Source organism: Melospiza melodia, chromosome 3 (genome assembly GCF_035770615.1).
Source record: "Melospiza melodia melodia isolate bMelMel2 chromosome 3, bMelMel2.pri, whole genome shotgun sequence".
NCBI classification, from domain to species: Eukaryota; Metazoa; Chordata; class Aves; order Passeriformes; family Passerellidae; genus Melospiza; species Melospiza melodia.
This window is the reverse complement of record NC_086196.1, coordinates 70,015,017-70,027,420: the sequence shown is the minus strand read 5'-3', so window position 1 is coordinate 70,027,420 and position 12,404 is coordinate 70,015,017. Positions and strand designations below refer to the sequence as shown.

Below are 12,404 nucleotides of genomic sequence, written 5' to 3'. Positions count from 1 at the left end.
TTATGTTATAGACCCCTGTGGTGGGGGTAATGGTGGGAGAGTTAGCACCTTTGGATGAGTGCCCTGTAGAGTTGCTGTTTGTACTGAGCCTCTCAAAGAACGGCTTTGCAATTAAATCCGTGCTTTAAATTCAGCGCCAACGCAGTATTGTGGAAGATTTGTTGTATAAGGTATTCATTTGGGATATGTAGCGAGTACCTGGCAATCCTGTGTGTGGAGGTGTTTATTTCATGGTTTTAAAACGTGAAGTTCTTTCCCGCTGAACTTCAGGAACGTCTTGTTTCGCACTTGGGTCTCCTTACTTGTGCGTGTGTGTTTTGCAGGAGTCCCGTGGAGCTCGCCCCAGGAATGGACAGCTCCCTCCGTCTGCGGAGGAGAGCGGTGCCGGCTGAGGCGGCCCCGGCGGCGGGCGGGCAGCGGCGCTGGTAGCGCGGGCAGAGCGAGCCGGGGCAGGGCCCATCCCGCCGGCCCGCAGCCATGCCCTTCGGGCTCAAGCTGCGGCGCACCCGGCGCTACAACGTGCTCAGCAAGAACTGCTTCGTGACCAGGATCCGTCTGCTGGACAGCAACGTGATCGAGTGCACCCTGTCCGTGGAGAGCACGGGCCAGGAGTGCCTGGAGGCTGTCGCCCAGAGGCTGGAATTGCGCGAGGTAAGGGCGGCTCGGGAAGCGCCATCTGTCGCTGGGTAATTGGACGCGATTTTAGCTCGGGCAGTCTGTGCGTTTGAGTCATGATGTTCTCAGGGCTGGCCAGATACGATCAGCAGCTGGAGCTTGGACAAACTCGCTCTGATTGCACGGAACGGCGCTCGGGGCTTTGGGCCGCTGCTCATCCGTCCTGGCTTTGGGAGCTCTCTCTAACACCGAGTTTCTTTTCTTAGAAAGCCGCGAGTGTTACTTGTTGAGCTGGGATGCCAAAGGACAAGTTACAGTAACTTTTTTCTGAATGTAGCCCTGGTTTCACTGCACTGCTGGCTGAATTATGCAAATAGGAAGGTGACTACTGGCTTTAAAACCTCTGTCTTTATGTAAATACTCTTGTTACTATAAAACAGAAGAGGGCAATAGTAACACTAACAGTTGTGTTTTACTTGTGGGGTTTTTCTGCCTTTTGGTTTTGTTTAATATTTCACATCTGAAATCCTAAAAGTCTTCTTTCACATTCCCAATGCTTCTGGAAATGTCGAAGAAACCGGCCTTTATTCAAGACTGAAATCCTTACTTTTCTACTTCTTGCTGTGTTGAAGTGTTTAGTATTTAAGTGTTGAATCCTTTATAGAAATACCTCTCCAGCGTGCATGGCACAAGTGAACTGACTGACTCTTCTTACCTTCTGTGGGCTCCCTGTGTGTATCCTACATGCTTCTACACTTCTGCAGATCATAAGTGAAAAACCATTGCCTGGAAGTTGCTGTGTTATCATCTGGCTGTCCTGGCTGATACTTTCTGTAAGCACAGCTGGGGAAATTAAAAATCTTGCAGTGTTTTATTCAGTTTGCCCATGGTAGGGGGGGCAGTGGGAAGGTAGCATACAAATAACTCCAATATCTGAAAACTAAACAAAAATTCTTTTTCCCCCCTTTTTTTTATAATGATAAAGAATGGGAGAACTCTGTGTGTGTCTCCAGAATAGGCTGGAAAATGTGCAGGCAGGAACAGGGCAGAGGGAATACTGCATAGTGTTTTTCATGCTTGGGTGGTTGATTGGTTTGTTTGTTTGGTTTTAAATATGAATTTTAGTAGAATCATCTCCCCCTCCTCCCTTTACTTACAGAGATGAAGATTTATCAATACATCATTTTTCCATTTTTTTTTCCTTTCTGTTGTGATGCCCTAGGGTGTCCTTAGGGAAGAACCAAGGTTCTCTCTTTCCTTCCAATGCAGAAAGCATTGAAATGAATGAAGTGATTCTCCTCATGTTCCCTGTGAGCTTATCTAGTTGGTGCAGGAGAAGTCTGGGGCCTCCTGATTCTCTCTGGAGGTCCACCTGCATTTGCAAACAATAGCTCTGTCAGCGGGTCAGTGTTCTTTTCCACAAAGAATTTTGTGATCTCAGAACGTGTTTTGTTCCACTTTGGAAGTTCCAAAATTTTCCAGAGAAATGAAATTACAGACAGTAGAGTAGCAAAGGAAGCTGTTTAGGTCCATGTTCAGTTCCATGGGGGTTTTCTATTGCTTTGGGTTTTTTTAATTTTCAAAATTATTTCTGTCATGCAAAAAGAAATATGTCAGCACAAAAAGTTTGTGTTTCAAGATAAAAAAATATTTTAACAACATAGAAGAGAATGCTTTGATGTTGTTGGAACGCATTCCCCTTCTTTCATCACCCTCCCTGCTTTTTTTTCTAAACAAGGCTTTGGCAACGTTGAACTGGTTTTGTAAAGTTCAGATTTCAACAGTGCAGCGTTTTTTGACAGAAGTGGGTGTTTTGGGTGTTTTTTTTTTTAAAGGAGAGAATCACCTAGCTCCTTCAACTCTGAGAGGGTCTCCCTGTGTCTTCTTTTGCTGCTTGGATGAGGAATAATTGGAGCTGGCAAGCTTGGAGGTGCCTGGTGCTGTTCTTTCTTTCAGACCCCAAATTCAATTCTTCTTCTGCCCCGTAGTCTTCCTGCCACTGTTTGTAAGGATGATGAGGTAATTTGATGACTGTCCCCTTTCCTCTCTAGGTTTACCATCATTTTTGACCTCACTGTCCACCCAAATTCTATTGAAGGGTCAAAAATATTTTCACAAAGCTCAAATTTCTACAAGATTTGTGCAACTGGATAGCTGAGTAGAGAAGCCTGTTAAGTGTACCTGAGGCAAAAATCCTTGCAAGCATTCATATCACAGAGAGAGTTTTAAAATTCCCTGAATGCAGCAAAACCTGCAGCTGGCATATGCCTTTTCTTAGAAATCCTGATTTGCAAGCTGTGATGTACAAGTAAGGATAAGCCAACCCTCATTAAGTCCCATGCTAACAAAACAGTGCTAAAATCCTGTTTGTCTCCTCCTTGCAGTCTCAGGTAATACCTCAGTTTGGTTTTATGTTAAAGTAAATCCCAGGTGTACAACAGCTTTTACCTTCAAGTTAGGAATGCATCCATGTCTCACTCAATCCAATTCTTAGAAATGAACAAAAAACTGTCCAAACCCTTCCTGCTGAAACGCAAAACTCTTTTGAGATTATGCCTTGTTGTGAGGGACTGTCGATCATACCACACATGACTGAAAAACAGTATCTGGTGGATTATGCATATTTCTGTTTGATCTCTGGGGAATGCAACTCCCTGCCTGACTGACTCAGGGTTCAGGAGTAGGTCAGCAGAAAGTGGAGCCATGTAACTACTGTAAAATCTGGTTTTATCCTTTTCAGCAAAGCTTTTGACAAAGCATCAGGTCTTCTACTTGAACAGTTACTGGTTCCAGTAAAATGTGATCTTATTCCAGCATTAGGTAAAAGGTAAAGACAAGAAGAGGGGAGGAAGGGAGAGGAAAGACAAGGCCAAAAATGTAATTTTATAATCATGTATGTATGTGCACAGTTTATGAAAAGGATTTTTCCCCAATGTAATGTCATTTTTCCATTCCACTTCCAGACTAAGTGAACCTACTTGAAGTAGCATAGTAATCTGTACAAATCTGTTGGGAGTCTTCGCGTTTCCTTATCCTTTTTCTTCTTTTTAATTCACTTTCTAAAATGCTAAAATGTTTAAAGGTGGTATGCTCTGATGTATTGTAGGTGGGAGAGAGGGCAAGAAGGTTCTTTCCAACCAAAATTGTTCTTGTGAGCCAAATTTCACAATGGTATGTCCATCACTGTCACCCTATAAGCCCCAAACCAAAGCAGGAGGTTGGTGAGCTGAGCACCACAGGCAAGTGCTGTGCACTGTGCAGAGCTGGCCTTTTGCTGCTGCTCTGACCTTTAGTGGCCCAGAAGGTGCTCCTTTCTTTCAGGGCACAGCTGAAACCTGGGGTTTTGCAGCCCGATTGCCACCAAATGTGGCTTGGTTTAACTCGTCTTGCCAGCAAAGCCGAGATGGGGTTCAGGCAGTGCTTGGACAAAAGACCTTCTGTGAATAAAACTTTGGCCTTCTATGAATAAAGCAATAAATGGCTGCTGTAAATGGCACCTTCCCCTCTGTTCAAGTGCCCTGGGATAGCAAGGCTTAAGGTTTTTTGCCTGGAGAAGCTGGAACTCCATCTCTTTCTCAAGGATAAATATTTAGTTGGCCGACTAACCAGATTCTTTAACAAACACTGAGCTGGGCTTGATGAATCTTTTAGAATGACATTTGCTGGTTTAGTGATTTTCTGTCATCTCCTAAGGGTGACCATTCTACTTGTTTGGCCCAGCGTAAATGCTGGAGTGGTTCTGGACTTGGGAGGAAAGCTAAGGCCAAGTCCAAAACAAATGATGTTGCCTTCTGAACTGGCAGCTATAATGTCAACTGTTTTAAGACTTCCCAGTGCAGTTTTTGTAAGTCTGGTGTTGGGATGCACTGTATTTTGAGAATCACCTTTTCATTCTGGCACCCAAGTGCTCTGGTTCTTGTTTGCTGCTTCAGCAGAGGACTGCAGCTCCTGGAGGAGTGTGAACCAATTTCCTGGTACCACATATGAAGTCATGTGTGGTAGGTGAGACAAATTTTAAAACCTCAAGGGTAATTTGTGTTGCTTCAGACAGCTGTAGGTATAGATATTGATTCCCTGGAAATCTGAGTGAAGTCAGTGGTTCCCTTTGTGCTGATGGACAAACAGACCAGCTTTTGGAATCAACCTAGTTTTTAATCAGCTGCTTATAGATAGAAGATCCCATTTTTTTAAAACCTCATCTAATTTTTGGGTTGCTTTGTGGACTGGACAGCATGGCATGACTCACCTTCTGGAGAGCCAAATGCCTTCTCATAGCATGCTGAACTTGGTGGTCCATCCCTTTCCAGTCCCACGTTCTTCTGTTCCTTTTTGGGGATCACTGATACTCAGAGTGGGGAGGGTCTCTTCAGGTGTGTACTGCAGTGGCTACAGGAATCCTCCACTGTAGGTTCTTAAAAAACACATGACATTTTCAAGAAGTAAAGTTGCTGGCAACAGGGACCTGATTTTCAAATAACTGTGTCTCTCCAAAGTGCGTGAATTTGAGACATGGGTTCTGCTCTGCTATCAGTTCCTGTGCTTCAGCTGCAGTAGCTTGATCCTCTCCAGGCTGCTTTCCAGGAAAACAGTTGTCTTCTAATTGTGCAAAATGCATGCTGCCCTGTTTGCTCCACAGTACCTGCTGTAACCCAGAAGCTTCAACAGCACTGTGTTTTATTTACTTCTTGTTCCTTGGGATTGCTTCTAGATTTGGTACTTGAAGAGCCTTTCTACTGCAGCAAATCTAAACTGGCGCTGTCTCCCAGCCCCCACTCAGAGGGGAGGGACTGTGCTCATTCGAGCTGTTTAATTGCAATCCCTGAATTCCTTGAATAACTCTTCTAGGCTTCAGAGTCCAAATCTTCTTCTTTGGTAGATGTTTTAGAAGTACTTCACACTTCAAATTTGGGGTTCTAGCTGTTGTGTATGTTTACTTTTTCAAGTAATATGGAAGCTCTGTTTTTGCATCTCGGCACTGTTTCTTGCTGAGGATGAGCTGCCTTGCAGTGATTTTCAAGTGTGTTAAAGGGTTTCCCTTTAGAGGTGGTAACATCACTGCTTTTTTCTGCCTTCACATTAATTCCTTTTCTTTGCTGCCTCCACTGTCCCTCCCTCCTTCATTTTAATCTAATTACTACCATGGTGAACTCATCAGAAAGAACTTTTTATCCACTGGTGACTACAAAGGGAGAGTAGAAATATATCAGGGAACATTTGTGAGGTTAGTTTTGTTTGAAGTTTATCCTGTGGGAGATGCTGATTTCTTGATTTATTTGTGCCTTAGGTAGATTGATTGATTGACTGATTTATTGAAGATACCTTTAATTTCTAGGAGGAAATACTACAAAAGAACAAGTTTGCTTCACTGTACCAGACTGAGCAGTGCTCATGCTGTTTGTCAGGCTTAAATGAGGAATCAAGTTGAATTAGTTATCACCTTAGTTAAATGCTAGTCTGGATGTTGTCCAAAGTTGAAAATATGCATGTAATGAGACCCTAAAGTAAGTACACCTGTGCTCCCATTCAGAGTCTTGCATGTTTGTCTCTTGCATGCCTTCAGCTATAAAGTAGTTGGAGCAGTGCTTCCCTACTGGTTTGTTGCCATTTGTAAGCATTTAAAATTTTTGGTGCTGTATTACTTGTCCTTGTGTTGTGTGCTAAGTCATGATGTGTGCAATGGTTTTTATAGAAACATCCATACCAGCATGAAATAGGCTGTTCATGGTGGATTTTGCAAAGTTTAACTTCTGCAATTTGTCTGCTACAATGTTTTTCACTTTTTCTTCAGATCTGCAGCCATAGTACTTGCTGTTTAAGTGCTTTTCAATAAAATCCTTCACGATGGATTGGCTATTCCTTCAGCAGCTTTATTGCCACTTTGTAGCTGTAGTTCTGAGTGCTGTTCTGTGTTAATTCCTCTTCACCAGCAGCAGTCCCACGTGGCTCATACAGGAGCTGCCACAGCCATTGAGATTTGCACTGGGCAGGAAACAGCTGAGGTTTCCAACCTGGTGTTTCTGTGGAGCCTAGAGCAAACAACTTGTGAGATGTGCACGTTCTAACTGTATACTTGTTCATCATAAAACCTTGTGAGTGAGTTTAAAAAAAAAAAAGAGTGAACAATTCTGTGTTGGGTAAATGGTTCTGGTATTGGTAGATATATTTTGACATATGCATGTGGGTTTGCATTCTTTTTTTTTCTAGTTGGAGGAGTCCTTGTCCTTTGTGTGAAGTGGGCCTGATTCAAAGCCTCATGAAGCCTTTGCGCTTTAATTCAGGCTTGGCGTTTGCTGTCTGTTCACAAAGCACAGGTGTCCCTTGAGAAAACACTCAGGCACTTTCTGTAAATCATTTATGTCACCTATGCCACAATGTCATGTAGAGCTCTTCAATATGCATTTGGGAGAGATGGTAGAAGGCAGATAGTGCACTGTGAAGTATATTGCAATATTAATTTGTCATTGTTTTCAAAATGTCCCACTAAAACGGGCAGTAAAAAAGAAATTACTCTGACTTTGCATATGGAAAAATGTACACAGTGCCATCTGTTCTTATTTGCATTTGTGACATCGTGTGAGTGATCTAGCTGACAAAGGTAAACTGACACTCATGTGTTTTCTCTGTCTAGACTCACTACTTTGGCCTTTGGTTTCTCAGCAAGAACCAGCAGGACCGCTGGGTTGAACTGGAAAAGCCTCTGAAGAAGCAGCTGGACAAATTTGCCAATGAGCCTTTGCTTTTCTTTGGGGTGATGTTCTATGTGCCCAGTGTTTCCCGACTGCAGCAGGAGGTGACAAGGTATGTGCTTCCCTCTGTTCACAGTGTTGGGATAGAGCTGGGAGAGAATGGGCCTGTGACAGAGCATCTGAGAGAAACACTTGCTCTGTTTCTGGCATTCAGTATTTGCTCAGGTATCATCTGCTTATTTCCTTTCCTGATGATTGCCCAAATGGGAAAAAATGGGAGAAGTCACCACTTGATTATTTCTACTTGGGAAGAAGAAAAAAAAAAACAAAACTGTCTCACTGGATGATTGTGCCTGACTAACTGCAGGGGAAAAAATGGGAGTCATAGTTATATGACTATAAATCTGACATAAATTTTAGAAAGGACCATGGTGACCATGGATTTTCTTCTGTAACTTTCTCCTGGTGAAAAGGAAGCCACAAAGGAACTCTACATAGAGTTTTAGTTTTTTATTCTTAAGCCTACGTGTGCTTTGGTGAAAGTGAACTTCGGCATTTTTTTTCCCAGGTTTTGCTCATCCCACTCTTGATTTTCCCTTATGCTTCACAAGAAGATTAAAACTGTTAAGAGGGCATTAGTCCTTTAATTATGATCAGGGCGTACCTTTGCAAACAACTTCAGTGGGAATTGCTCTTTTATTCAGAGCCCTGTGCTGCAGTTGTAACAATACAACTGTTTTGAGGGGCTATTTTTGTAAACCACATCACTGGGTGGTTTTTCAACATCTGTGCTGTATTGAAATTTAATAATACAAAAAAGAGAGTGAGGAGAAAAAAGCCCACCTCACCTAAAAAGGGGTGGAATTGTTTTCTTTTTAACCAAAATTATTTAATTTATCTTCTCTGAGCAAGGTTGTATCAGCACAACTAAAGGTAAAGCCTGGAATAAGTGGATGAAGGCTTCAGGATGGCAGAGGCCTTGCCACTGAAAAAAACCTGCTGTTGCTGGAATTCACCACATGGTCATGGTAGCTAGGAAAAGATATATAAATAGTGAAGAAAGAATGGCCTTAATTTTAGAAGGCATCCAAGACATTAAGCATTTTTTTTATATTGCAGATTTCATATTTTAAAGAATCTTTATTTGACTGAACTGGGGAATTGGTGTTGTTAGGATGTGAAAAAGTTGTGTCTTGAAATGGCAGCTATCAAGCCATCCCTTGACAACTGTGTGTGCTGAATTCTTGCCAAAGAGTGGGATAAAAGCATCATAAAACTGCAATTTCTCTGAGAACAGACCAAACACTGATGCTTGTCTGTATCTGTGTGTTCCTGCTTTGTAGGCACTGGGAGAGGGAAGCCTCAGTACCTTTTCCTTCAGAATTATTTTAACGTGCAGACGGAATGTCTGAAATGTTGTGTTGCTCAATTTGTCAGCCCCATCCTGGCCTGGTTGTGTGCAAGGAAGCATTGTGGCTGCTTGGATGCTATTATCTCTTCAAGCTGCAGCCTGCAGTGCTGATTGCTCATTCATAGCTCACCTGCAGAGGTATATTTGCTCATTCTGCCCAGGCTGGTAATAACAAAGCATTTCAGTGACAATTGAACTTCACAGCACTCTCAATTGGAGTGGCTGCTGCTGAATTGTTTTTCTTTCTGAAGTGATTGATAGCATAAGCTGTAGAGTCTTTTAAGTGCCTTTTATGTTTTTTTAAAGGTGTGTAGCAGTTTACTAGAGGATTTCAGATATAGAATAGCCTGTTAAGATTTGTTTGTTTGTTTCATGGAGTGAAATTGCTGCACTGGAGATGGTGTGATGGCAGCAAACCTTCAGCAATAGGTAGATTCATGTTGGAGGCAACGGTGGGGACCTGGAGGATTCTTCTGAAACAACTGGCAGAGAAAGGCTTAGTTTAAAACCTGATTAGATGCACAGATGGATGTAGGCTTATAGGGGTTTTTTTTGGCTCTTGGTAAATTAATTCAACATTTGCTTTTATTTTGTTGGTGTCTGCTTCTAGGATTAGACTTGATCATGATATGATTACATGTGATGTTGAGGTAGGCACTGGACTCGCCCACTCAGTGCCTGTGTATTTGATTTATATTTAGGTACAAATGACAAATCTGTCTGAAATGCAGAACTTGTGATGAGACACTTCATCCCCTTCTGGGAGGCTGCAGATCCACCACAAACAAACCCAACCCCAAAACACAACCACCACCAAAGGCCAAAGGTGCAGAGGTGGTGACCATACTGACAGCAGTGGACCCGTCACCTTTGTAACCCTCTCCAAGTGGAAACACCTCCAGCCCTGAGCTTGCCTGGCTGTGTTTGGAGTTGAAGGTGAATCCCATCTCTCAGCAGCAAGCTTTCAGTTAATTGTAGACTCCAGGGTTTCCAAGGTTGATTAATATTCTCTGAAGATGATGAAGTCTTCTGAGAATGCTTCAGCAAACACTGACATAATGCACAAGTATTCAAACACTAGGGAGTTGGTTTCCTGAGCTGCTTTGCTCTGCCTGTGATCTGTAGGATTATAGACTTGATAGCTGGTTTTGAGAAATTTGTCTCCAAATTGAATATTCCTTCCTGTTTCCAGTGGCTGCGACCTCCTGTGTCTCATACACTGTCATTGCAAAAAGGGAAAATGATGCAAGTCTTTTAGGCTCTGTTGGTTGAGAGGAGCGTTACTTAGGGTGTTGGTCACTGGCTCTGAGGTAGTGTTCCTTAATAATTTTATGTGAAATATCACCTGAAAGATCTTTTGAAGACAATATGTGAACCATTTTGTGTTTGGCTGTTGTTCAGTGGTTGGGACCAATGGTAAGAATCCTGGTACCATCACTACAGTATTTATAAAATTATAACTCTTTTTCATCTTATCATGACTGCCAGAAGTAGAAAATGCTAATTATGCCTCCAGGCCCATGGATTTTAACTGCCTGCAGGTGTTGGTAGTGGTCAGGAGCTCTTCATGGTTTCTCTGGTACCTTCCTGTATTGACAAGCCAAGTGTGGAAGCACAAGTAAGGGTGAGTAACATTGCTCCAAGAACTGTGTCCCAGTGCTGGACAGACTTGATGGAAACCTGTCCACGTGTGCCATGCTGGGAGAGGAGTGGAACAGCAGTGTCGTGAGGAGTCAGCGCTGTCCCTCACAGGGAGTCACAGCGTGGGAAGGACAGGTGATTTACTGAAGTCAAATGCAAGCAGCAGTTGCAGAATGGTTGAGGTTGGAAGGTATCTCTGGAGATAAGAGATTGTCTGCTCAGAGCAAGGTCAGCTAGAGGAGATTGCTCTAGGACCATTTCCCATTGGGTATGGAATATAGTCATGGAAGGAGAGATTCCACACTTACTCTGGGAAATCTTTTCAGTCACCCTTGAAATAAAGAAGGAGGTTTATGGCTAGAAGGTGTGCCATGTATTTCAGTTTGTGCCCAAATGACCCCATAATTGTGGATTGATGCTGGGTGGGTGAGTGGGCTACCTGGGCCGGCCATGTATCTGGTTATTTAGGGCCTGTAGAGCTGCAGGCGCCTGCCATATAAACACAAGTACTGCCATGTCTTCATGTGGGATGGATGCCTGTAGTTAATTTGTCAGAGGTGTTTCTGATAATATGAGAGACTGTGGTAAAGAAAATGAAAAGACAAGAGTGCCAGAGCAGTTTATTTAGGTTTTAAGCTCTTAGACGCCAACTTCTGAGATCTGCAAGAAGGGATGAAGCGAAGAGTATTCTGGGGAGCACATTGATTGTTTTAGTAGGTCACATCTGACTCTGGCTTGCAGTTCTTTCCTTCTTTGATACAAGACTGATGCTTGAAGATGAAAATGTTGTGGTGTAGAGGTTTTTTCTCTTTGGATGAAGTTAATCACTGGGACAGGATAAGAAGCACCTGCAGGACATTGTCAGCCTTGTTCAATTTGTGGTTTTGAATGCAAATGCTGGGGCTACTCAGGGCTGTCATATTTCCTGACCTGTGATGGATGCTTCCCAAGGATGTCCCAGGGAAACATACAGAAAGCAGACACCAGTTGTAGAGTACCTGGTTTTTGTTTCTGGTAGTGGCCATGACATAAATATTGCTATGCCTTGCTTTCAGAGCATTGTACTCTTGGCATTAAGCCTTCTGCTGCCTCCTAGGAAAGCTATTTCCCACCTTCTAGGCCTCTTATTTCTCTACCCTTTCTATTCTTTTTCTTTTCTCTTGAATTGAGGCTCCCATCTGTATATATTCCTTGTTCTTAATCCTGTCTCTTCCAACATCTCAGTGACTCCAGCATCTCCCTGCCCACTGGTCATGGCATTCTACTGGTCCCCAGTCCCACAGATGTTTTCCATTTTTACAGATTAATTAAAACTCCATGCTAATTCCTTAAGTTGTCAGTAGAAGTTTTCACCATGTTATTATTTCTACAATTTGAAAATTTCTAGAAGAATTTGTGATAAACAGAATAAAAAAACCCAAAACAAGCAAACAACAACAAAAAAACCAACTCTTCAGACTCGATGGCAGTTATAGCAGGAGTAATTTGGGTGGGAGTATGGGGATTGGCACATTAGCAAAAAGCATTTTTCATGGAAGGCTACTTAGACAACCTCTTTTTAGTCATCCAGCTGTTCTCAGTGAGCAGCCATCGCAGATGGAGATGCTGCCTGTGCTTTTGGCATGTTTAAAGCACCTGGGATCTGCATACTGTCTGATATAAAGCAGTCTTTGTGATGCCCTGTAGAGTAGATATTTGCATAGATTAGACATATAAATCTGCCTTTTATTTTCTGCTAACTCCTCAGAGAGGAGGCATCCTTTCAAGCATTTATTTAAAAAAAAAAAGTCTTTGTACAGTGTCTAAAGTAAACAAGCTTGCTTTCACTGTGCTCTTGTTCCAAAAACAAGAGAACCCACACACTCTTGTGGCTTTCTGAAAATGTGGGTGCGATGCTGCTTTCTGCACAATTATCAGACAATCCAGGGCCTTTTTCTTTTCTCCCCTTCCCACAGTTCTAAGGAAATACTGAAGTCACATTTTACTCCCCACAGTATCTCTTTCTTGGCGTGTGATACTGCTGTGCCTCCTGTGAAGGAATAAAGGTGTGC

General features: G+C 42.7%; 1 protein-coding gene across 2 annotated transcripts in view; it reads left to right on the top strand.

Moving 5' to 3' along the window:
• Nucleotides 1-450: 450 nt before the first annotated feature.
• PTPN14 (protein tyrosine phosphatase non-receptor type 14) overlaps nucleotides 451-12,404 on the top strand; it is a 70,980-nt gene continuing 59,026 nt past the window's right edge. For both annotated transcript variants that reach the window (XM_063152173.1, XM_063152176.1), the window contains exons 1-2: nucleotides 451-651; nucleotides 7,244-7,413. In XM_063152173.1, the coding sequence (XP_063008243.1) occupies nucleotides 478-651; nucleotides 7,244-7,413 (344 nt within the window). In that variant the 5' untranslated portion in view covers nucleotides 451-477. The remainder of the gene's footprint in view (nucleotides 652-7,243; nucleotides 7,414-12,404) is intronic.